Below are 26,294 nucleotides of genomic sequence, written 5' to 3'. Positions count from 1 at the left end.
AACTGTATCAGTTACTAATCCCATTCATGAGGGCTCTGCCCTCATGATCTAATCACCTTCCAAAGGAACCACTTCCTAATACCATCATGTTGGGAATTAGGTTTTCAATGTAGGAATTTTGGGGTAACACAGACATTCAGTCCATAGTAACCTACATTTGGTAACATAGATGAATTTTTTAAACAATGCAAATCTCTGTCTTTCCATCTATCCATCCATTCATTCATTCATGTACCATTTTTTTCTTTGCAGGATTTGGCTCATTTGTGGAAAAGACTGTGATGCCTTACATTAGCACAACACCAGCTAAGCTCAGGAACCCTTGCACAAGTGAACAGAACTGCACCAGCCCATTTAGCTACAAAAATGTGCTCAGTCTTACTAATAAAGGAGAAGTATTTAATGAACTTGTTGGAAAACAGCGCATATCTGGAAATTTGGATTCTCCAGAAGGTGGTTTCGATGCCATCATGCAAGTTGCAGTTTGTGGAGTAAGCGCATTCATTTCCTATCAGGGGATATTGTTTCTATTATGTGTGTGAATTTTAAGTGTGATTTTACTATGATAATAGAAAAATTGACCTTAATTTTCATACATTTGATTATCTTAGAGAAGTAATTTAAGTAAACCCTTAAATTGCCTCTATACATAAAGTGCCTTTATAAAAGCATATTTAATCTTTATGCAAACCACACAGTTAGTTTATTCATGCGGGCTTTTAAAAGACAGAATGCTAACCATTTGAAACAGTGGGGCAACCTCTCTGTACTGTAGCTGGTGGTCTGGATTTTAGAAAAGCCCATGTGTCCTAACTTTCTGGCTTTGTACTAGAGATAGAATTGATGTTATTATCTGAGGCATCACCAGGAACCTTGAAATTGCTCAAAGGGAGAGTGTCTTGTATCATTTTCCTTTGGTCAGTTTTCTTCTCACTGTCTTTGAAAGACACATCTTTCTCTTGTGTCTTAGTAATTCAAAAAGAGAGAACTTTTTAAGCTCTAGTTTTTAACCTATATGAATAGATGTATTTTGAGAAGTGATACAATATTTGTAATTTTAATTGTAAGATTTTCAGTAGCAAGCCCATCCTTATTGGTTCAATAATTGGTATTTTATCATCCATGTAGCAGCTATGTATTTTGAGATGACACTTTAATGATGTGGCTGAGGCTGAAACTAGAAAACATTGTCATGTCAAGTTTGTCCTGCGTACCTACTCTTGTCTCATTTTTGTTCCCTCCAGTGCCCCCATTCTCTAGATGACCTTCTTTGATTTTAGAGGCCTCTTAGTGGTTATTTTTCAGTCAATTTTTGCTAAGGTGCTAATTGATGCCCAAAATAATAAGTGAAGGAATATGGATAGTAATTAAGAATTTTTCTATCACCACTGTTGCTGGGCAATTTACTCAGCCTCTCCAGGGCTGTTTTCTTCTCTTTAAGAAGGGATGATAATAGTATCTACCTCATAGGGCTCTTGTGAAGTTAAAATGCATCAATCTCTATAAAGTACCAATGAGCATTCAGCAAATACTAATTCCTATATTGTTATTACTTTCGACTTTTCACTAGAGTGTTTGCAATTTAAGGTTAGTCCCTGCTGTTATAGCCGAAGCAAGTAGCATTCCAGGTAGTACCTAGCCTTACACCTGTTTTCTTACTAGCCATTGATGTGTGAGCCTGTTAGCAGCTCGTTGTGGGGAGGGCATTCTCTGGGCTGCCTCTAACTAGGCCTTAACCTGTGGGATTAAACAAGCCATAACACCCTTGATTGTCGCTGTTTTTCTGTGTTGGTCATGCTGATCCACTCCTCTAGATGCAAAAGAATCAGACATTCCACTTTTGAAAGATTGCCAGTATTAATAAATGTGATTCCCACCTTAAAGTATTTTACTGTCTTATGAAGATCTAAACAGACGTATTAAATAAATTAACGAAAGCAGGTAAATTCCTATAGTCCTATGATTTTATAATTATAAATTACCATAGTGACAAGAAGATTTTACAGTTACTTTAGATTCTTTATTGGAAAGGGCAAGAATAAAGTAAATGAGTGCATAAACAGTACTGATTGAGGAGTTAGAATGGGTGAAATTGTCCTTAAACAAGATACATATTTCTGTTATAAAAAAAGGAAGCCTCATATGGTGGGCTGATGAAGAAGGTGCATGGCATAGAACATAGAGCAGAGATGGGTGGATGGGGACAAGACAGCAGCAGTGGGGTAAAGTAAGGATAGGCTCAGACACTTTCATTTATTCAGCAAATGCTCATCGAGGGCTTACTGCTTGCCAAGCAGTGTGCTGGCTTGCTAGCTGCTGGAGATATGATGATAAGCAGAACTAAACCAAACAAAACAAAACAAAAAAACAGTTTTTAAAAAGAACTGAGAGATTGAGAGATATGGATGGTCAGGCAAGATATCGTTGTACATGGGATGGAAGAGCTTCATTCAGTGGGCTTTGTGTATTTCTCAGCAAGATAATTACCATTGTATAAAGAGAAGACACAGAAAATACAGAATTAGGTTAAAAATACAATGGTGGCCTATATGAAAATTAAAGGATTTTTGTTGAATTACTGTGAATAGTGTTTTAAAATTGAAATCCTTTTCTTTTCAAGTCACTGATTGGCTGGAGGAATGTTACACGGCTGCTGGTGTTTTCCACAGATGCCGGGTTTCACTTTGCTGGAGATGGGAAACTTGGTGGCATTGTTTTACCAAATGATGGACAATGTCACCTGGAAAATAATATGTACACAATGAGCCATTATTATGTAAGTGCCTAGTTCCTTACATAGTGAATGTGTTTATGTTGGATTTTAATGTTTAATACTAAGAGCTTGTGGGTGACTGGCTTGGGGTTTCTCAGGGTTTGAGGTTTTGCTGTTTTGGTAAGTAGGGGTCCTGATTGAAAGTGCAGGAAAGCTAGTGTTGCTGTTTGTGAAGATGCAGCTTTGTATTTGCTTCCTTCTGCTCAGACAAGGGCCTCACTGGGGTGGGAAAGGGTTGCCCAGATGCCACTTTCACTCTTTGCCTCAACTCCCCGCCCACAGCATTTGGTAGCACAGTCAGTACTATTTCTAAATAAATAATTTATCTAGTCTCATACTCTTTGTCTTATACGATTTTTAAAAGCAGTCACTCTGCCTTTATTGAAAATAAATATTGGCAAAGCATTCAAGTTCTAGAAGAAATCCAAATGGTAAATCTTGGTCTTTTTCTTAAGTTGTAGATAATAGAATATTTAATTACTGACTATTCTTTAATTTCATTGTCCTTATATTTAATATACATAGATAATCTTACTATTTAAAACCCTTTGAATATGGAATTTTTTGTTCATACATGAAAGTAAAGAGAAGAGGGTTAGCAATTCATGTATACACACGACTCACTTCAGCAGTTTATATTTGATAATGTTATTTGAAAGCAGTCTTGTAATCTAGTTATATGTATGCAACCAGATGTAATCTAGCTATATATGGATTATATATGTAATCTAGTTATCTAAAGCAGTCTTGTAATCGAGTTATGTATAATCTTGCATGTATAACTAGATTGAAAAATTAGAAGAGATTATAAGGGTATATTTAAATACTAAATTATATTACTTGATTTCTTAGGATTATCCTTCTATTGCTCACCTTGTCCAGAAACTGAGTGAAAATAATATTCAGACGATTTTTGCAGTTACTGAAGAATTTCAGCCTGTTTACAAGGTAAATGTGTGAGATAAAAAGAACAAAATTCTAAACATTTTTGATTGAGTTGTTAGAGGCAAATCATGTCTGAATTGAAATGTGGGAAAATGCCACCAGATAGGCAAACCGAATTTTACAAAAGTGGTTTATATTAATTTTTAATCACATATTATAAAACTGGTTTCTAGGTTTGACTCCTAAAGTTAGTTAGGAGGAAACATGGGAACTGGCATTTAAAGATAAAAGTTGCTCAGTGGATGCTAATTGGTTGAATGAATAGCAGTTGTATTTTACGTGTTTTATCTTTTAATTGCAGGAGCTGAAAAACTTGATCCCTAAGTCAGCAGTAGGAACATTATCTGCAAATTCTAGCAATGTAATTCAGTTGATCATTGATGCATACAATGTGAGTACATCTTAAATAAGATCAGTTTTGGACAATACCCTGTTACGAATACTTTGTACAAAGAAAGTAAAACTTCCTTCATACACACTTTAGCGAGCCCAAAGTACTACAGAAAAACTTAAATTCTGTATCTAGAGGAAAAACTTTATACATATTGTCTTACAAAAGCAAGATTCATAGCCTAAACAAAGTGAAAATGTGATAAAGGCGTGTGGGGAGTATTTCCAAATAACTGTTTGTTTATCATTAAGGAATAGATCTCCTTGTTAGAAAGCAATTGTAAAACATAACTTACATTTACACTTACAGGATTTCTCCAATCTTTTTCCTCCCCAAAATATCCTTTATAGAGTCATCTATTCTGATGAATTGTGCTAGAAAAGTTTTTTTTTTGCCAATTCTTCTCTTCCCATATATTCAGAGGATATAGGTTTCTATTTCAGGAGGTACACACTCATATATCTGTATACCATAAAATATATAAAAATGTAAATATACATGTGATTTGCCTATTTCAAAAAGATTTATAGTGTTGTTTTCCCCTCACGGATGGGAGGAAGTTGAATTGAAATTAAAGAGGAATTGGCTTATCCTTTTTGAGCATAATTCAGTGTACTTTAATCACACCGAGTTAGCCTTCATTGATAATCATTTTAATAATCTGAAGGCAGTTGTAATATGGTAACCCTTGTGTGTCTCGTGCACCACTTTCAGCCCCCATCCCCCTAACCCTTTGGCAGCTTGAATTTTAGACATTTTTACTTCGTGTCATGGGGGTACCATAACGCTTTGGAAAGGCCAGCCTACCATATGAGGCTTCCCTTTTTTATGGGGTACCATAATGGTTTGGAAAGGCCTGACTTGGAGGGGTTTTTATAAAGGTTTTTAATATTTTACTTGTTCCACAGCTTTTCCCATTCTCCCCTGTCTTAGATAATTTTCCTAACTCTTGTTCTTTCAGGGGTGTGAACAAGAGATAGCTTGCCATTGTACCCTTCTCCATTTGTCCTGAATGGTCTCATATGTTAAACAAGCCCTGGCTTGAATCCTTCCTTCTTGGGGGATTTTGGTTTTTTTTTTTTTTTTTGGCTGGGCTACAATGGTTCCTTAAGCAAATTTGTTCCTAGACTGCATAGTTGATTGTTTACCCTAGTCCATAGTTAGCTGGAGAGGTAGGACTACAGAAATGCCATTTTGCCGATGGGGAAGACAGCATTTATTTCGTTTGTTTTTTTTTGGGGTTTTTTTTGGGGTTTTTTTTTTTTTTTTTTTTTTAGATGGAGTCGCACTCTGTTGCCCAGGCTGGAGTGCAGTGGTGTGATCTTGGCTCACTGCAACCCCTGCCTCCCGGGTTCAGGCGATTCTTCTGTCTCAGCCTCCCGAGTAGCTGGGATTACAGGTGCACACTGCCATGCCTGGATAAATTTTTTTTATTTTTTTGTATTTTAGCAGAGATGGGGTTTCACTGTGTTGGCCAGGCTGGTCTCCAACTCCTGAGCTCAGGCAGTCCACCTACCTTGGCCTCCCAAAGTGCTGGGATTACAGGTGTGAGCTACCACACCCGGCCTATTCCACATTCTTAAGACTCCTCCTAATTAGTAACAGCCCTCTGCACTGTGTGATCCTGAGTATTTTAACTCAGTGATTAAAACAGGAATACTCTTTTCAATTGTGTATTTTATTTTAAAGATTTGATCCTTATTAATTAAAACCTGTTTCTCTGGCCTCTGTGTTTTCTAGTTACTCTATTGGATTTGGCTTGTAGATACTTTATTGAAATATATTTTTTTCTGAACAGTTTATTTATCCATTGGCTTTATGCATTCAAGTAGCATTTTGTTTGACTTTTCCTGTGTATAATTAGGCATTCTTTTAGTCCCTTTCCTCAGAAGTCATTTTGGAAAACGGCAAATTGTCAGAAGGAGTAACAATAAGTTACAAATCTTACTGCAAGAACGGGGTGAATGGAACAGGGGAAAATGGAAGAAAATGTTCCAGTATTTCCATTGGAGATGAGGTATGTTGTATAAAGCATTTTCTGTAGAAAACATCGGTTATTTATAAGCAAATTTAGTTTATAGTTTGAGAAACATTAAAATAAGTGAGCAACTTTTTGAAATATTTTTTAGTAGATTTAAATTGTTTAGTTGGTTGTTAATCTTTTTTTTCCCTTCAAGGTTCAATTTGAAATTAGCATAACTTCAAATAAGTGTCCAAAAAAGGATTCTGACAGCTTTAAAATTAGGCCTCTGGGCTTTACGGAGGAAGTAGAGGTTATTCTTCAGTACATCTGTGAATGTGAATGCCAAAGCGAAGGCATCCCTGAAAGTCCCAAGTGTCATGAAGGAAACGGGACATTTGAGTGTGGCGCGTGCAGGTAAGCTGGGTGTTGTCAGACAGTGACAGAGCTACATTGGTTTAGAGAGTATAGGCAGGTCATATTTTGGGACATCCAGAGAATATCTCTCTATTTGGAGCAAATTATTTTTTCCAACCACGGTTGCTCACCACAAGATCAGTTTGATGATCTTGTGTGTGATATTTATAGAAAGTTCCTTCCTGCCTTTTTTTCTTAAAGTGATTACTCTTTAAAATAAAAGATTTTATAGCCATGAAAGAAGTATATTCAACAAATTGTTAAGGTAGCGTTTCTCTCATGTGAGAGCAATCTGAATTTTCTAGAACAAAATAAGCTTGTGTAAAATACGTTTATAGGAAAATGTTTTGGAAAAACATCAAACCGATGATGGCGATTTCGTCTGGGAAATGGAATTATGAAGCAGTAGAAGATGTTTGTCTTGTACTACATGTACTTCTGCATTGTTGGAATAATTTTTAAAAAATAAATATGTGTTGTAAAATACAAAAGAGAAAATGGTATTTTCAGTATGTAGAATCTAGTACTAAGAAAACTAACAAAATTACTTCAGATTTTATTTTCACACTGTGGTTACTTTTTGTAATTGAAAATGAAAAACTGAGTATACATTGAATACAGCTTTCTCCGTAAAAGAATAGGAAGAGGGAAGAGTGTTTAATCCAGTGTCAGCCCCAAAAGACTAGGCTTAGAAGGCTATTGACTATGAAAGAAATATATGGCTTTAGCTCACTATCAATTTTTAATTGTCTGTGCTAAGTAACAATTTAAATGTTAGAGTTTCTTTATCTTCCATGTTGTACATATCCTGTTTTAATCATGCAGGTCCATTTTTAGTAAAATGTCATTTAACCAAAAAGATTATCTTGAAAATACTTTGCCTTTCTTTCCTTTATATTTTTACCAGATACAGAATCAGTGCAGTCAGTGTCCATGAGCATTATGTGTTCTAAAAATACACAGGGAACCTGAAAAGTCTGCACATGTAGGATATATTTATTTTTAAATAGTATACTAGTTATATTTTAAGTGGTATACACAGTATGTTTTTCTTCAACTTCTATACACTTTTTTGCATGTGTTTATTGTATTTTTTTAGGTTAACAGACCGTTGCTTTAAATTTAGACAGTTCACCTGGAATAGTAAATGTAATAGCATACCATTTGAAAATGTAACTAACGTGCTCTTTAAAATTAAGTTTATTCTGCCTTTCCACATGTGTCATTCACTATTTATTGCTAGATTACATTTTTGTCTTGACCAAAATGGTTACTTTCCTGAAGAAATTTTTTTCCTAGACTCTTGCATATATTCCGTATGAACCTGAGTGTCTGGAATGTACATGTGCGCCTGTGTATGTTTGTCCCTGCTTGCACATGTGTGTACACTTTACTACACGACTGTGACTTGTGGCATGGACACTCCCACCTAACAGATTGGGAGCTTGAAGAGATTTTTTATAGTTTTATTTTCTTTCCCAGTTTTTCCCTTTTAAATTATTATTATTATTATTCCCTCCGAGATTCTTCTTCTTCGTCTTCTTTTTTATTATACTTTAATTTCTAGGGTACATGTGCACAACGTGCAGGTTTGTTCCATATGTATACATGTGACGTTTGGTGTGCTGCACCCATTAACTCGTCATTTACATTAGGTATATCTCCTAATGCTATCCCTGCCCCCTACCCCCACCTTATGACGGGCCCCAGTGTGTGATGTTCCCCACCCTGTGTCCAAGTGTTCTCATTGTTCAGTTCCCACCTGTGAGTGAGAACATGCAGTGTTTGGTTTTCTGTCCTTGGGATAGTTTTCTAAGAATGTTGGTTTCCAGCTTCATCCATGTCCCTACAAAGGACATGAACTCATCATTTTTTATGGCTGCATAGTATTCCATGGTGTATATGTGCCACATTTTCTTAATCCAGTCTATCATTGATGGACATTTGGGTTGGTTCCAAGTCTTTGCTATTGTGAAGAGTGCCACAGTAAACATACGTGTGCACGTGTCTTTATAGCAGCATGATTTATAATTCTTTGGGTATATACCCAGTAATGGGATGGCTGGGTCAGATGGTATTTCTAGTCCTAGATCCTTGAGGAATCGCTACACTGTCTTCCACAATGGTTGAACTAGTTTACAGTCCCACCAGCAGTGTAAAAGTGTACCTATTTCTCCACATCCTCTCCAGCACCTGTTGTTTTCCTGACTTTTTAATGATCGCCATTCTAACTGGTGTGAGATGGTATCTCATTGTGGTTTTGATTTGCATTTCTCTGATGGCCAGTGATGATGAGCATTTTTTCATGTGTCTGTTGACTGCATAAATGTCTTCTTTTGAGAAGTGTCTGTTCATATCCTTCTCCCACTTTTTGGTGGGGTTGTTTGATTTTTTCTTGTAAATTTGCTTAAGTTCTTTGTAGATTCTGGATATTAGCCCTTTGTCAGATGGGTAGATTGTAAAAATTGTGTCCCATTCTGTAGGTTGCCTGTTCACTCTGATGGCAGTTTCTTTTGCTGTGCAGAAGCTCTTTAGTTTAATTAGATCCCGTTTGTCAATTTTGGCTTTTGTTGCCATTGCTTTTGGTGTTTTAGTCATGAAGTCCTTGCCCATGCCTGTGTCCTGAATGGTATTGCCTAGGTTTTCTTCTGAGGTTTTTATGGTTTTAGGTCTGACATCTAAGTCTTTAATCCATCTTGAATTAATTTTTGTATAAGGTGTAAGGAAGGGATCCAATTTCAGCTTTCTACATATGGCTAGCCAGTTTTCCCAGCACCATTTATTAAATAGGGAATCCTTTCCCCATTTCTTGTTTTTGTCAGGTTTGTCAAAGATCAGATGGTTGTAGATGTGTGGTATTATTTCTGAGGGCTCTGTTCTGTTCCATAGGTCTATATCTCTGTTTTGGTACCAGTACCATGCTGTTTTGGTTACTGTAGCCTTGTAGTATAGTTTGAAGTCAGGTAGCGTGCTGCCTCCAGCTTTGTTCTTTTGGCTTAGGATTGTCTTGGCAATGCAGGCTCTTTTTTGGTTCCATATGAACTTTAAAGTAGTTTTTTCCAATTCTGTGAAGAAAGTCATTGGTAGCTTGATGGGGATGGCATTGAATCTCTAAATTACCTTGGGCAGTATGGCCATTTTCACGATATTGATTCTTCCTATCCATGAGCATGGAATGTTCTTCCATTTGTTTGAGTCCTCTTTTATTTCGTTGAGCAGTGGTTTGTAGTTCTTCTTGAAGAGGTCCTTCACATCCCTTGTAGGTTGTATTCCTAGGTATTTTATTCTCTTTGAAGCAGTTATGAATGGGAGTTCACCCATAATTTGGCTCTCTGTTTGTCTGTTATTGGTGTACAGGAATGCCTGTGATTTTTGCACATTGATTTTGTATCCTGAGACTTTGCTGAAGTTGCTTATCAGCTTAAGGAGATTTTGGGCTGAGACGATGGGGTTTTCTAAATATACAATCATGTCATCTGCAAACAGGGACAATTTGATTTCCTCTTTTCCTAATTAACTGATAGGCTTCCCTTTGTGGGAATATTGTTATGAGTTATTTCTTTCTCCTGCCTGATTGCCCTGGCCAGAACTTCCAACACTATGTTGAATAGGAGTGGTGAGAGAGGGCATCCCTGTCTTGTGCCAGTTTTCAAAGGGAATGCTTCCAGTTTTTGCCCATTCAGTATGATATTGGCTGTGGGTTGGTCATAAATAGCTCTTATTATTTTGAGATACATCCCATCAATACCTAGTTTATTGAGAGTTTTTAGCATGAAGGGCGTTGAATTTTGTCGAACACCTTTTCTACATCTATTGAGATAATCATGTGTTTTTTGTCTTAGGTTCTGTTTATATGATGGATTACGTTTATTGATTGCCTGTGTTGAACCAGTCTTGCCCAGGGATGAAGCCAACTTGATTGTGGTGGATAAGCTTTTTGATGTGCTGCTGGATTTGGTTTGCCAGTATTTTACTGAGGATTTTTGCATCGATGTTCATCAGGGATATTGGTCTAAAATTCTCTTTGTTGTGTCTCTGCCAGGCTTTGGTATCAGGATGATGCTGGCCTCATAACGTGAGTTAGGGAGGATTCCCTCTTTTTCTATTGATAGGAATAGTTTCAGAAGGAATGGTACCAGCTTCTGTTTGTACCTCTGGTAGAATTTGGCTGTGAATCCGTCTGGTCTTGGACTTTTTTTGGTTGGTAGGCTATTAATTATTGCCTCCATTTGAGAGCCTGTTATTGGTCTATTCAGAGATTCAACTTCTTCCTGGTTTAGTCTTGGGAGGATGTATGTGTTGAGGAATTTATCCATTTCTTCTAGATTTTCCAGTTAATTTGCATAGTGGTGTTTATAGTATTCTCTGATGGTAGTTTGTATTTCTGTGGGATCGGTGGTGATATCCCCTTTAACATTTTTTATTGTGTCTATTTGATTCTTCTCTCTTTTCTTCTTTATTAGTCTTGCTAGCGGTCTGTCAATTTTGTTGATCATTTCAAAAAACCAGCTCCTGGATTCATGGATTTTTTGAAGGGCTTTTTATGTCTCTATCTCCTTCAGTTCTGCTCTGATCTTAGTTATTTCTTGCCTTCTGCTAGCTTTTGAATGTGTTTACTCTTGCTTCTCTAGTTCTTTTAATTGTGATGTTAGGGTGTCAATTTTAGATCTTTCCTGCTTTCTCTTGTGGGCATTTAGTGCTATAAATTTCCCTCTACACACTGCTTTAAATGTGTCCCAGAGATTCTGGTATGTTGTGTCTTTGTTCTCATTGGTTTCAAAGAACATCTTTATTTTTGCCTTCATTTTGTTATGTATCCAGTAGTCATTCAGGAGCAGGTCATTTAGTTTCCATGCAGTTGAGCAGTTTTGAGTGAGTTTCTTAATCCTGAGTTCTAGCTTGATTGCACTGTGGTCTGAGAGACAGTTTGTTATAATTTCTGTTCTTTTACATTTGCTGAGGAGTGCTTTGCTTCCAACTATGTAGTCAGTTTTGCAATAAGTGCGGTGTGGGGCTGAGAAGAATGTATATTCTGTTGTTTTGGGATGGAGAGTTCTGTAGATGTCTATTAGGTCCGCTTGGTGCAGAGCTGAGTTCAGTTCCTGGATATCCTTGTTAACTTTCTGTCTTGTTGGTCTGTCTAATGTTGACAATGTGGTATTAAAGTCCCCCATTATTATTGTGTGGGAGTCTAAGTCTCTTTCTAGGTCTCTCAGGACCTGCTTTATGAATCTGGGTGCTCCTGCATTGGGTACATATATATTTAGGATAGTCAGCTCTTCCTGTTGAATTGATCCCTTTACCATTATGTAATGGCGTTCTTTGTCCCTTTTGATCTTTGTTGGTTTAAAGTCTGTTTTTTCAGAGACTAGGATTGCAACCACTGCCTTTTTTTGTTTTCCATTTGCTTGGTAGATCTTCCTTCATCCCTTTATTTTGAGCCTGTGTTTGTCTCTGCACGTGAGATGGGTCTCCTGAATACAGCACACTGATGGGTCTTGACTCTTTATCCAATTTGCCAGTCTGCGTCTTTTAATTGGAGCATTTAGCCCATTTACATTTAAGGTTAATATTGTTATGGGTGAATTTGAGCCTGTCATTATGATGTTAGCTGGTTATTTTGCTCATTAGCTGATGCAGTTTCTTCTAGCATCAATGGTCTTTACAATTTGGCATGTTTTTGCAGTGGCTGGTACCGGTTGTTCCTTTCCATGTTTAGTGCTTCCTTCAGGAGCTCTTGTAAGGCAGGCCTGGTGGTGACAGAATCTCTCAGCATTTGCTTGTCTGTAAAGGATTTTATTTCTCCTTCACTTATGAAGCTTAGTTTGGCTTAATATGAAATTCTGGGTTGAAAATTCTTTTCTTTAAGAATGTTAAATATTGGCCCCCACTCTCTTCTGGCTTGTAGAGTTTCTGCCGAGAGATCTGCTGTTAGTCTGATGGGCTTCCCTTTGTGGGTAACTGGTGTTTCTCTCTGGCTGCCCTTAACATTTTTTCCTTCATTTCAACTTTGGTGAATCTGACAATCATGTGTCTTGGAGTTGCTCTTCTCGAGGAGTATCTTTGTGGCCTTCTCTGTATTTCCTGAATTTGAATGTTGGCCTGCCTTGCTAGGTTGGGGAAGTTCTCCTGGATAATATCCTGAAAAATGTTTTCCAACTTGGTTCCATTCTCCCTGTCACTTTCTGGTACACCAATCAGACATCGATTTGGTCTTTTCACATAGTCCCATATTTCTTGGAGGCTTTGTTCGTTTCTTTTCACTCTTTTTTTTCTCTAAACTTCTCACTTCATTTCATTCATTTGATCTTCAATCACTGATACCCTTTCTTCCACTGGATCGAATCGGCTACTGAAGTTTGTGCATGCATCACATGGTTCTCATGCCATGGTTTTCCGCTCCATCAGGTCTTTTAAGGTCTTCTCTATGCTCTTTATTCCAGTTAGCCATTCGTCTAGTCTTTTTTCAAGGTTTTCAGCTTCTTTGCGATGGGTTTGAATATCCTCCTTTAGCTCGGAGAAGTTTGTTATTACCGATTATCTGAAGCCTTCTTCTCTCAACTCGTCAAAGTCATTCTCCGTCCAGCTTTGTTCCGTTGCTGGTGAGGAGGTGCATTTCTTTGGAGGAGAAGAGGTGCTCAAATTTTAGAATTTTCAGCTTTTCTGCTCTGGTTTCTCGCCATCTTTGTGGTTTTATCTACCTTTGGTCTTCGATGATGGTGATGTACAGATGGGGTTTTGGTGTGGATGTCCTTTCTGTTTGTTAGTTTTCCTTCTAACAGTCAGGACCCTCAGCTGCAGGTCTGTTGGGAGTTTGCTGGAGGTCCACTCCAGAACCTGTTTGCCTGGGTATCAGCAGCGGAGGCTGCAGAACAGCAAATATTGCAGAATGGCAAATGTTGCTGCCTGATCCTTCCTCTGGAAGCTTCGTCTCAGAGGGGCACCGGGCTGTATGAGGTGTCAGTCAGCCCCTACTAGGAGGTGTCTCCCAGTTAGGCTACTCGGGCTCAGGGACCCACTTGAGGAGGCAGTCTGTCCGTTCTCAGATGTCAAACTCCGTGCTGGGAGAACCACTACTCTCTTCAAAGCTGTCAGACACGGATGTTTAAGTCTGCAGAAGTTTCTGCTGGATTTTGTTCAGCTATGCTCTGCCCCCAGAGGTGGAGTCTATAGAGGCAGGCAGGCCTCCTTGAGCTGCGATGGGCTTCACCCAGTTTTAGCTTTTTTTTGCTTTGTTTACCTACTCAAGCCTCAGCAATGGGGGATGCCCCTCCCTCGGCCTCACTGCTGCCTTGCAGTTCAATCTCAGACTGCTGTGCTAGCCGTGAGCGAGGCTCCATGGGCGTGGGACCCTCCGAGCCGGGCATGGGACCTTCTGAGCCAGGCACGGGATATAATCTTCTGGTGTTCCGTTTTCTAAGAGCATTGGAAAAGCACAGTATTAGTGTGGGAGTGTCCTGATTTTCCAGGTACCATCTGTCACAGCTTCCCTTGGCTAGGAAAGGGAATTCCTTGACCCCTTGTGCTTCCCAGGTGAGGCGATGCCCCGCCCTGCTTCGGCTCACACTCCATGGGCTGCACCTACTGTCCAGCAAGCCCCAGTGAGATGAACCCAGTACCTCAGTTGGAAATGCAGAAACCACCTGTCTTCTGTGTCGCTCACGCTGGGAGCTGTAGACTGGAGCTGTTCCTGTTTGGCCATCTTGGAACCTCTTAAATTATTTTTGTTTTGTGTGATTGCAATTTTGGCATGTTTCTTCAGGTGCAATGAAGGGCGTGTTGGTAGACATTGTGAATGCAGCACAGATGAAGTTAACAGTGAAGACATGGATGCTTACTGCAGGAAAGAAAACAGTTCAGAAATCTGCAGTAACAATGGAGAGTGCGTCTGCGGACAGTGTGTTTGTAGGAAGAGGGATAATACAAATGAAATTTATTCTGGCAAATTCTGCGAGTGTGATAATTTCAACTGTGATAGATCCAATGGCTTAATTTGTGGAGGTAAGTAAAGGGCCTGAAGTGGTTGTAAGATGTGATCCCATCTAATGCCATGAAAAATCTTGAGTTTAGTTGGTGCATAAGTAGAAAAGGGGTAGCTTGAGGGTCAGTCCCGCCCCTAGGTATACTTTCTCACATGTTGTTGCTTATTTTACTTTTCAGTCAATACTGTGATTGTCTATTTTTACCATTTTGAGAAATGATATGCTTAATTGCAGGAAATGGTGTTTGCAAGTGTCGTGTGTGTGAGTGCAACCCCAACTACACTGGCAGTGCATGTGACTGTTCTTTGGATACTAGTACTTGTGAAGCCAGCAACGGACAGATCTGCAATGGCCGGGGCATCTGCGAGTGTGGTGTCTGTAAGTGTACAGATCCGAAGTTTCAAGGGCAAACGTGTGAGATGTGTCAGACCTGCCTTGGTGTCTGTGCTGAGCATAAGTAAGTATTTCCTAATTGCTTGAAATAGTTGATACTTCCTCGTGGCTCTCCTAAGCCTGTATTGTTACTAGAATCAGAACAGTGCCAATATTAAAATATACTGTAAATAAAATGCCTGCCATGTGGAAGCCTACTCTTTAATTCTTAAAAGTGCTTTCTCAACAGCTAGTATATGTTACATGGTATGAAGTGTGTCATGTGAGAGTTGTACTATTATTTTGATCTGAATGTGCTAGATAATTGAATTTACATGGTAACCTTTATTTTGGCAATTAAGATTTAATTTAATTTGTCATTACCAATTTCTTAATTACTATCTTTTGACAAAACTAAGCCAAATTAAAGATTTTTCCTCTTGAAGGATTATTATACTAGTAACATATTATTTAAATTATTATGATTTTGGCTGAGCACAGTGGCTTACACCTATAATCCCAGCACTTTGGAAGGTCGAGACAGGTGGATCACTTAAGGTCAGGAGTTTGAGACCAGTCTGGCCAATGTGGTGAAACCCCATCTCTACTAAAAATACAAAAATTAGCCAGATATGGTGGCGTGTGCCTGTAATCTCAACTACTTGGGAGGCTGAGGCTTGCTTGAACCCGGGAGGCAGAGGTTACAGTGAGCCAAGGTCACACCACTGCACTGCCTGGATGACCGAACAAGACCCCATCGCAAAAAAAAAATTATTATGATTTTATGTTACATATTTAATATGTGATAGGGCTAATTTATTTTACTATCTTTTATTTCTTAATAGGGTTTTAATTTGAACTGTAATAAATCTTTAATTTTATTATGGAAATTAGCATCTTTTTACATAATTTTTCTATCCACAAATGTAATGTTCCTCTTCATTTATTGAAATCTTCCTTCATAGCTGTTTGTTCAATTTGGTCACAAGAGTTTAGCATGGGAAATATGTTTAAGCAAATATTTACTGAAATAATAAAATGTAAATATCATAATTTGTGTTTTTTGTAACAGAGAATGTGTTCAGTGCAGAGCCTTCAATAAAGGAGAAAAGAAAGACACATGCACACAGGAATGTTCCTATTTTAACATTACCAAGGTAGAAAGTCGGGACAAATTACCCCAGCCGGTCCAACCTGATCCTGTGTCCCATTGTAAGGAGAAGGATGTTGACGACTGTTGGTTCTATTTTACGTATTCAGTGAATGGGAACAACGAGGTCATGGTTCATGTTGTGGAGAATCCAGGTAGAAATGCGATGATTGCAGACATTCTTTTCAGATCTTGTATGTCTTGTTTCTGCTTATTTAGGCCTAACATCCAGAAACAGCCTCCAGCTGGAATATTTTAGGTCAAGTTGGGAAATTTTTCATCTCTCAAAGCTTCAAATATTATCTAATTAACTGTATAAGAAATAAGGAAAAGAGAGTTCCACTTTTAAGTTTTCTAAGTGGAGAGTTTGAAGATTAAATACAGTGATTTATATAAGACACTTAGAACGATGCCTGACACCAAGTGCATATTAAGAGTTTTTTGGTGATTGATGATTTTAAAATTAGAGCTTGATTTAAGCTTGAATACTGGGAAAGATAATTTGTTAAAGGATATTAATATAAAGTGTTGAATTTGTTCAACTTCTCCGGAGGTGAAACTTTTTTTTTTAAATCTTAGTTTTCCTAGTAGCCTTTTTGTAGATTCTTTGGAATTTTCTACCATAGTGTACATGTTTTTGTGTGAACATAAGCTTTCATTTCTCTTGGGTAAATACTAAAAATGGCATTTTGGAGCATATGGTAAGCATATGTTTAACTTTGTTAAGAAGCTGCCAGACTCTTAGACTCCCGTACTGTTTTGAATTATCAGCTAGGTGTTTTGCAAATATTGTCTCCCAGCCTGTGTCTCCTTATCATTTCATTTTTTTAAGTGTCTTCTGAACACCACAGGTTTTAATTTTGATTAAGTACAGTTTACCAAGTTTTTCTTCTGTGGCTCTTGCTTTTACATTGTCTTTAAGAACTCTGCCTAACCCAAGATTATAAGGATTTTTCTCCTCTGTTTTTTGGTAGAAGTTTTATAGTTTCTGGGGTTTCACATTTAGATCTGTAACTCATTTTGAGTTAGTGTGTGACAAAAGGCTCAGTTTTTTCATGTCAGTGTCCACTTGTTCTAGGGGCATTTGTTGAAAAAAGACTGTCCTTTCTCCACCTTTGTTGAACATCAGGTGACCTTACATGTGTAGGCCTGTTTCTGACTCTGTATTCTGTTCCATGTATCTGAGTGTTAGCTATACCACATGGTCTTGTAGCTTTCTTTATAGCTAGCCCTGAAAGCAGGGTCTTCCAACTTTATTGTTTTACAAAAGTGTTTTTGAGACACTTCCTTAGTTCCCTGCCTTCCATGTAAATTTTAGAAGTGGCTTACTGATTGCTACAGAAGTTCTGCCAGGAGTTTGAGTGGGATACGATTGAGTTTATAGATCAAATTGGGAAGAATTGACGTCTTAATAGTATTAGGTTTTGTAACTCCTGCACATGGAATATCTCTTCATTTGTTCAGTCTGAAAGATTTCTTTTTATCAGTATTTAGTAATTCTTAACATGCAAATCTTGCATATATTTTGTTAGACTTATATGTAAGTTTTTCATGCTTTTTCATTCTGTAGTAAATATTACTGTTTAAAAATTTATATTTTCAATATGTAGAAATAAATTATATATATAGAAAAATACATGATTTTTGTTCATTGATCCTGTATCCTGCAACCTTGTAAACTCACTTGTTAGTTCTAAGAGCTATTTTATAGATTCTTTGGGTTAGTGTGCGTTCACTCTCTTGGGTGTTTATTCCTGTATGTTTTTTATAAGACACTGCACAGCTCTTTGTGGTGCTCATTATTACCTTCTTATTTTCCAGAGTGTCCCACTGGTCCAGACATCATTCCAATTGTAGCTGGTGTGGTTGCTGGAATTGTTCTTATTGGCCTTGCATTACTGCTGATATGGAAGCTTTTAATGATAATTCATGACAGAAGGGAGTTTGCTAAATTTGAAAAGGAGAAAATGAATGCCAAATGGGACACGGTAAGTTACAAAACATCCAAAAAGCAAAGTGGCTTATAAAGTAAATGTAATACTCCTAAGACTTATGTATTAGCTGTCAGGCTGATTATTAAAGTCCTTTTTAAGTATTTTATTCCCCCAAAAGTTTCTTACTCAAGGAATTTGCATTTAGTGAAAAACAGAAAGCATCCTAAATATATCCCATTGAAACAAAACATTGATTATAAGCATGTATATTCTGGTTACTGTGGCCAGTATTTTTATTTCTTTAATAGTTTTGATCCTAAATCTGCCTTTTCATCTAATGTGAAGTAGAATCCTAAATAATGTTATCTGTGTAGCAAGCTATTCAATGGAAAGCTGCTGCTTTCTTTAAAACAAACAAACAAACAAAACCTTCAGTGAAAGCCAGATTCAAAAGGTTATATACCAAGCTTGTCCAACTCACAGCTCGTCGGCCAAGACATGCAGCCCAGAATAGCTTTGAATGTGGCCCCAACACAAATTTGTAAACTTTCTTAGAAATTGTAATTATTATTATTATTTTTTTTTGGTAACTTTTTTTTAAAGCTCATCAGCTATCGTTAGTGTATTTTATGTGTGGCCCAAGACAATTCTTCTTCCAGTGTGGCCCAGGGAAGCCAAAAGAGTGGACACCCCTGCTATATACTATATGATTCCATTTAGAGGACATTGTGGAAAAGCAAAACTGTAGGGGCAAAAATCAGTGGTTTCTAGGGGCTGGAATGGGGGAAAGTGTTGACCACAGAGGAATCTTCCTTGGGATGATCTTGATTGTGGGTGGATTTATGTATTTGAAAACTCACAGAACTATGTACTTTAAAAAGATGTATGTTCCTCTATGAAAATTATATCTCAGTAAACCTTGGCTTATAAAAATCTTAAAAGCCCTAAGTGACTGAAAGGTTATGTTAGCATTTAGTGCTTTGAAATATGGAGTCAGAGGGTGGGGTAACCAAATGTTGGCCTTTGTGTATTCATCTTTTGATACAAGAAAGCAATGCCAATCTTCAGTATTTTTAAATTGTAAATGAATTGTAGTTAGTTGCACTTTACTACAATTTGCTTGGGTTTTTAAAAATTATCAATTTTTTAAATTACAAATTTCAGAAGGGTAGAAATAGAAAAAAATCCCTTTATAGTGTTTGAACACTATAAATCTTTTTTTTTTCTGATGAAATCATTAGAAACTATTTCTTTTACTTTAGCAAGAAAATCCGATTTACAAGAGTCCTATTAATAATTTCAAGAATCCAAACTACGGACGTAAAGCTGGTCTCTAAATTGCCGTTCGTATTTTCTTTCACTTTCTGCCTTTGCATGTGAACTTCTATCTTTTTTACTGCACTGTGTGTCCTTTATCACTATTGCTGTTCTTTTTTTAAGTCTGGCTTTAAATATCGCTATTGTGGCTTTTCTTTTTGTATGTTAACTTCGCGTTTAGAAAGACCGTAAAATAAGTAATGTGATATAGAAACAGCAGCCATGTTGTAGTGAAAAGAGAATGTGCTTTGCAATCAGTTAGACCTCAGGTCAAATCCCACCTCTTCCACTTAGTAAGTAGAACAGCATTGAGTCACTTCACTTCTCTCATCTGTCACAGGGAGTCAGTACTCTGTTTTGTATGGGGTGGTTGTATTTGGCAAATGCACTCCAGTATATGAAATCAGCCTGTCAGCTCTAATCCTCACAACAGTCCTGTGCCTAGAATGATATTATCCTATTATCTTTTGTTCTTTTTCTGTTTATTTATTTATTTATTTTGAGACAGTCTCTCTCTGTCGCCCAGCCTGGAGTGCAGTGGTGTGATATCAGCTCACTGCAACCTCTGACTTCCAGATTCCAGCAATTCTCCTGCCTCAGCCTCCCGAGTACCTGAGATTGCAGGTGCCTGCCACCATGCTAGGCTAATTTTTTTGTTTTTAGTAGAGATGGGGTTTCACCACATTGGCTGGGCTGGCCTTGAACTCCTGACCTCCAGTGCTCTGCCCGCCTCGGTCTCCCAAAGTGCTGGGATTATAGGCGTGAGCCACTGTGCCCCACCAGTATTATCCTTAAATAACAAATTTGTAATGAGTAAATTTTAGGGTTGGATAGTGAAAATTGAAATCCAAATTGCAAAATAGAAAAATGTAACCTACTATGATATTTGTATGGTATGCAACTACAATATCATTATTGATTCTCAAAAGATTTGAGATCCATTTCTTGAATATAACTTGAAATTTCATTAAAAGCCAGAAGACAATATATATGTATGTATATTATATATATATGTGTGTGTGTCTGTGTGTATGTGAGAATGATTCTAATTTTCAAATGTAAGTTTATAACTGTTCATATCTGAATTTTCATGAAATGCTTCCAGCATATTCTAATAAAATAATGCAAGCCCCTAAAACTCTGATAACAAAGGTTAGTTGTGATTAGAACTAAATTCTCCTGACTGGTGATTGAGAACTCTTCTTCTCTTTCCCAACTGACTGACTGTAATAGGGCCTGGAAGATTTCTGCTTTTCTCACTGCCTACCTTATTGTGCAGATAAAGATGGTGTTGGGAACACTTAATAAAAATCACTGTGTCTCAGGCATGATTCTGACCACTTAATCTGTGTTTAATCTTCATAGTGAAAGTTGTAGGAATGTTTTACATATGAGAAAACTGAGACACATAAGGGTTATGTAACTTGACCGAGTTCCCACGGCTGGTTAGTCAGAGAGCTGAGATTTGAACCCAGGCAGTTGGGCTCCAGAGTCCATGTTCTTGTCTATGACATTGTACTTGGTAGCAGTTATGTATCTTCAGAAGTCCCTGTTACCTGGTTAGGAAGAGGTAGATCACTCTTGATAGAGATTTACAGCCCTTTTACAATTTGTTGTTACTCTGTCAGAGTTAACACTGCTGCTGTTGGCAAACATCATGTTAGGGAAATCACTTTAATACATGGAACCCAGTGCTGTCGTTGTGTTTTTTGACTATTGAGAGTGTGCTTACAAACTGATCATGAATAAGAGCCTACAGTACAGGAATGTTTAATAGTTACAAGTGATATAGGAAGTGCTGATAACATTAGAAATCATTAACTTGTCAGATTTTTATTTCTAAGTAGACCGTAAGACTTTTTAAAGTTAAATTTGATGGCAGAAAATTATATTCAAATTCACATATGGGCAGGTTGGTACATATTTGTATTAGTCTGAGACAACATATTTTTCTCGTTCTCAGTACTTTACAGAAAGTCATTTTTAGAGGAAAACTGAATAGCCAATGACATTGCCAGGCTTTTTTTTTTTAAATACATATTTTTTTCTTTAGTTGTAGGTCAAAAATAGTCAAATGTTGACAATTTCATGTGGTTATTTCTCACAAGAGAAAAAATTTCTGTCCTACTGAGGTGAAATTTTCACCCTTGCTGTACCTTTTATTGTATTTTGAAGGAAATTATCAGTAAATGTTATTTAAACTTAATGTTTATAGTGTATATATTGCTAAAATGTTGCTAAAATAAGCATTTTATGTAATTCAGGAAGCAGAAGTTTGGTAAAAATTTCTCTATGCATTATTGAAGTCCAGGCAATTTGATGGCTACAGATTATTTTAAGAGATGTTTTCTCAAGAAAAAGTAGAAATTAACAATTGAAATAAATGAATGAGCATCAAGAAATTACATCATGGATTGTAAGAAACTTTTCTGATATGGACCAAGGTTTGCCAGTCAATTATGTCATTGAAATTTTTGAAATAATGGGCAGGCACTAATTACTTTGGCAGAAGACTACCGTGTAGGAACATTAAGAAGAACATGTCACATTATCAGCTTCTAACTGTTGGAGTGGGTTAAAAAAATGGTCTGTCCTCATCTGCTGCTATGTGGGTTTAAATGTGGCTCCCAAATCTCCCACAGTTCTGCATTATGTATTTAATACATTGTAGAGATGGTTCTGCAGCTACCACTGTCAGCCATTCCAGAGTGAGCACAAAGATGACATTTTACTGAGCTTGAGGGCTTCCTTTCATAATATAACCCTGTTCTCTTGATGCGGGTTTTTTTGGGGTGGGGTGGTGTTGCACTCTGAATGATGGAAACTAATCTGAATTATTTTAGTTTACCTTCATTTAAAATGATGCCTAATACAGATAGTGAGCTTAATTTTACCTCTAACCTTGCATGTTAAACTTTTGTTTGAATGGACTTTGAAATAATAAATACAAATGTTTGTGTATACGACAAGACAGATTTTTCTCCAAAGGTAAGTTCTTCCATATAAATTACACTTTGGACTCATCTATATAGGGCTTTTTTTCTTTTTTTTTTTTTTCTTTTTTTTTTTTTCCTTCCCTTATAATTCTTGAGTATTAAATACTAGATTTAGCAAATATATTGTATTAAAGAAATTTAATTAGATGGTAATTTATTTTCCCAACATATTTGAAGGAGTGTGTAGCACTTAGCCTCAAATCAGATAGGATATAAATGTGGAGTGTAATTTATTTGCACTCTTTTTAAGATAGTAGTTGCTAGAATCCAGTTTCCTGACCCCCATTTTGAAATGTCTGCTCTCACAACTGTATAATGTATTAGCTTCAGTTGGGACTAGAGCTGAGAGTTTGATGTACACAGTTTTGTCATCCACATTATATGCTGTTTGTCTCTGAGGGATCCTGAGTTTGTCCATGTTTCTGAAACAACCAGTCAAGGTGTATTTTGAGGAGAGGGGAGTGAGGGCTGAGGTATGTTGTCTGGTTCTGATTGGTATCACATGAGCTGCTGAGCTGAAATCACAGTGGTTTATTTGGTGTCTTGCAGGACCCAGCCTTTATATGTTAATGTTTTTCCCTCATTGGTATGGGATACCTATAGGATGAAGTTCAGACTTCATAGCAAGGCCTCTAGGACTGTTCTTCCTTTGTCTCCTCACCTCCAATCATATGCCCCCTTAATTCTTTTTTTTCCTCTTTTTTTTTTTTTTTTGAGATGGAGTCTTGCTCTTTTGCCCAGTCTGGAGTGCAGTGGTGCGATCTCAGCTCACTGCAATCTCCACTTCCTGGGTTCAAGTGATTCCCCTATCCCAGCTTCATGAGTAGCTGGGATTACAGGCACCCACCACCACACCCAGCTAATTTTTGTATTTTTAGTAGAGACGGGGTTTTACCGTGTTGGCCAGGCTGATCTCAAACTCCTAACCAAAAGTGATCCACCCACCTCGGCCTCTCAAAATTCTGGGATTACAGGCATGAGCCACCGCGCCTGCCCTCCCCTAACTCTAGAAACTTCTAAACTGTGTGTATTTCTACTTAAATGTCCCATTCTTTTCCCTACACCTTGACTTTGCATAGATTGCTATTTACCAACCAATAATTTATCTAGTCAATTTCACAATGAAAATCTCCTTAATCTTCTTAAAGTTAATAACTTTTTTTCTTATACTATTCCCAGATTATGTTCATAACTCTATTGTAAACTTTATCAGAGTGCCTTATTTTCATGTCTCTCACCCACCAAACTATACCTTCCTTGAGGGCAGAAATTGTGCCACCAAAAGGCAGATCCAAATACAGTCTGCAATGAAGTGTGAATAAAATTTAAAAACAAAAATTACTTCTAGATCAAAAAATGTTTTTAGATGCTTTCTATAAATATTTTTTAAAAAATCACCTGCAGTTGGTTCTATAGTGAGATATAAAACTGAACAACATTCCAAAATCTTAATTTTTTCTTAAAAAAAATTTCCCTGGTAGTTAACAAGTATTTTTTATTTGTACTCACTGTAATTTTCTCTGATAAAGTGTTATTTGGTCACACTTCTCACTTGGCTTTCAAGCCTGCTTTCAATTTATAAGAACAGGAGAAAAAAGAATGCTATAGCAAGTATTTAAATGTAGCAGTTATAGTATAAGAGAATTTTTAAGGAAAAGGGTGATACGGTGATATGTTTTTTTCTGCTTAAAACATCACTGTCAGTATATCTTTGGATCTTGAAAGATCTCTTGTGTTTATGGCTTGGGGCCTGCTTGCTAGGCTTGACTTCAGTACTGTTTACTAAATTATAGCACTGCAATAAGACATTTCACCAATATGATATTGAAGTATAACAAGTTATTTCATAAGGAATGGTAATTATCTAACATTCTAAGCAAATTTGCAGTGTGACTTGGTGGGGCGCAGTGCTGTCCCTGACACAATGACAGCCTTACTCTCTAAATTAGTAACTTCTGTAGGAGACCCCAGAAGCACACCTCCCTCCCAGCAGTGGAAGCCGAGGATTCCCGTTTTGATTAGCAGGCGCCTTCTGTTCACGATAAAGGGATAAGAATCAGGCAGTGATGGCAGCGGAGTTCATGCTTCATTAAGGCAGGCATTGCAAACTAGTTCAAAGGAGAGAATCCACGATGACAGCACATTCTGTGCCATGGAGAACATTCTTAAATCAAGCCTCCAGTGGAGGAAGAACTCAAGAATGAAATAGCACCAGATAATGGGGCATCATTAGACTTGTAAAGCAAAGCTTCCATTTTCTATTTTTATATAAACCATTATTAATGCCTTTAAAACAACTGTGATATCTGGACAAATAAAATAGAAATGACTTCTTAAGATGATTGCAACTTTTAGTCTTGATTTTTAAAAATTATTCTACATAATTTTAGTAGAGTAACTGATAATTTTTCTCACTTTTTTTTGTTTTAGGGTGAAAATCCTATTTATAAGAGTGCCGTGACAACTGTGGTCAATCCGAAGTATGAGGGAAAATGAGTACTGCCCGTGCAAATCCCACAACACTGAATGCAAAGTAGCAATTTCCATAGTCACAGTTAGGTAGCTTTAGGGCAATATTGCCATGGTTTTATTCATGTGCAGGTTTTGAAAATGTACAATATGTATAATTTTTTAAATGTTTTATTATTTTGAAAATAATGTTGTAATTCATGCCAGGGACTGACAAAAGACTTGAGACAGGATGGTTATTCTTGTCAGCTAAGGTCACATTGTGCCTTTTTGACCTTTTCTTCCTGGACTATTGAAATCAAGCTTATTGGATTAAGTGATATTTCTATAGCGATTGAAAGGGCAATAGTTAAAGTAATGAGCATGATGAGAGTTTCTGTTAATCATGTATTAAAACTGATTTTTAGCTTTACAAATATGTCAGTTTGCAGTTATGCAGAATCCAAAGTAAATGTCCTGCTAGCTAGTTAAGGATTGTTTTAAATCTGTTATTTTGCTATTTGCCTGTTAGACATGACTGATGACATATCTGAAAGACAAGTACGTTGAGAGTTGCTGGTGTAAAATACATTTGAAATAGTTGATCTACAAAGGCCATGGGAAAAATTCAGAGAGTTAGGAAGGAAAAACCAATAGCTTTAAAACCTGTGTGCCATTTTAAGAGTTACTTAATGTTTGGTAACTTTTATGCCTTCACTTTACAAATTCAAGCCTTAGATAAAAGAACCGAGCAATTTTCTGCTAAAAAGTCCTTGATTTAGCACTATTTACATACAGGCCATACTTTACAAAGTATTTGCTGAATGGGGACCTTTCAAGTTGAATTTATTTTATTATTTTTATTTTGTTTAATGTCTGGTGCTTTCTATCACCTCTTCTAATCTTTTAATGTATTTGTTGGCAATTTTGGGGTAAGACTTTTTTTATGAGTACTTTTTCTTTGAAGTTTTAGCGGTCAATTTGCCTTTTTAATGAACATGTGAAGTTATACTGTGGCTATGCAACAGCTCTCACCTACGCGAGTCTTACTTCGAGTTAGTGCCATAACAGACCACTGTATGTTTACTTCTCACCATTTGAGTTGCCCATCTTGTTTCATACTAGTCACATTCTTGTTTTAAGTGCCTTTAGTTTTAACAGTTCACTTTTTACAGTGCTATTTACTGAAGTTATTTATTAAATATGCCTAAAATACTTAAATCGGATGTCTTGACTCTGATGTATTTTATCAGGTTGTGTGCATGAAATTTTTATAGATTAAAGAAGTTGAGGAAAAGCATTTCTGGTTGGTGGGTAGTTCACTTATGAAGCTAAAACATAATTCTTTAAAAAAATGTACTAGGGACATAAGGAGAGTGGTATGGTGAAATACAGACTTGAAGACTGTCCTTGGGCTCTCTGAATCATGGTGGATAGATCCTTACTTATCCTGCTATGCTGGGAGAGAGGTTTCATCCCAATATTAAGCAGAATTAACTTTATGAACATCTTAGAGTCATTAGTAGGTGCTGGAAATTGTATCATTTTATTTAAGATATAGATAGGGGATTGTTAACTTTTCTGATAAGAAAAATTAGGAAAAATTTTA

The 26,294-nt window shown here is 37.0% G+C and overlaps 1 protein-coding gene across 3 annotated transcripts in view; it reads left to right on the top strand.

The window, feature by feature from the left end:
• Positions 1-25,906, top strand: part of ITGB1 (integrin subunit beta 1) — a 57,908-nt gene extending 32,002 nt beyond the window's left edge. For all 3 annotated transcript variants that reach the window (XM_034930264.3, XM_034930263.3, XM_063607328.1), the window contains exons 6-16: positions 253-491; positions 2,621-2,776; positions 3,626-3,721; positions 4,020-4,109; positions 5,986-6,126; positions 6,287-6,486; positions 14,249-14,487; positions 14,703-14,925; positions 15,913-16,145; positions 17,812-17,978; positions 24,668-25,906. In XM_034930264.3, the coding sequence (XP_034786155.1) occupies positions 253-491; positions 2,621-2,776; positions 3,626-3,721; positions 4,020-4,109; positions 5,986-6,126; positions 6,287-6,486; positions 14,249-14,487; positions 14,703-14,925; positions 15,913-16,145; positions 17,812-17,978; positions 24,668-24,733 (1,850 nt within the window). In that variant the 3' untranslated portion in view covers positions 24,734-25,906. The remainder of the gene's footprint in view (positions 1-252; positions 492-2,620; positions 2,777-3,625; positions 3,722-4,019; positions 4,110-5,985; positions 6,127-6,286; positions 6,487-14,248; positions 14,488-14,702; positions 14,926-15,912; positions 16,146-17,811; positions 17,979-24,667) is intronic.
• The last annotated feature ends 388 nt before the right edge of the window (positions 25,907-26,294 follow it).

The sequence above is a fragment of the Pan paniscus genome, chromosome 8 (assembly GCF_029289425.2).
Source record: "Pan paniscus chromosome 8, NHGRI_mPanPan1-v2.0_pri, whole genome shotgun sequence".
Classification (NCBI taxonomy): Eukaryota; Metazoa; Chordata; class Mammalia; order Primates; family Hominidae; genus Pan; species Pan paniscus.
This window is presented reverse-complemented; position numbering and strand designations above follow the sequence as displayed.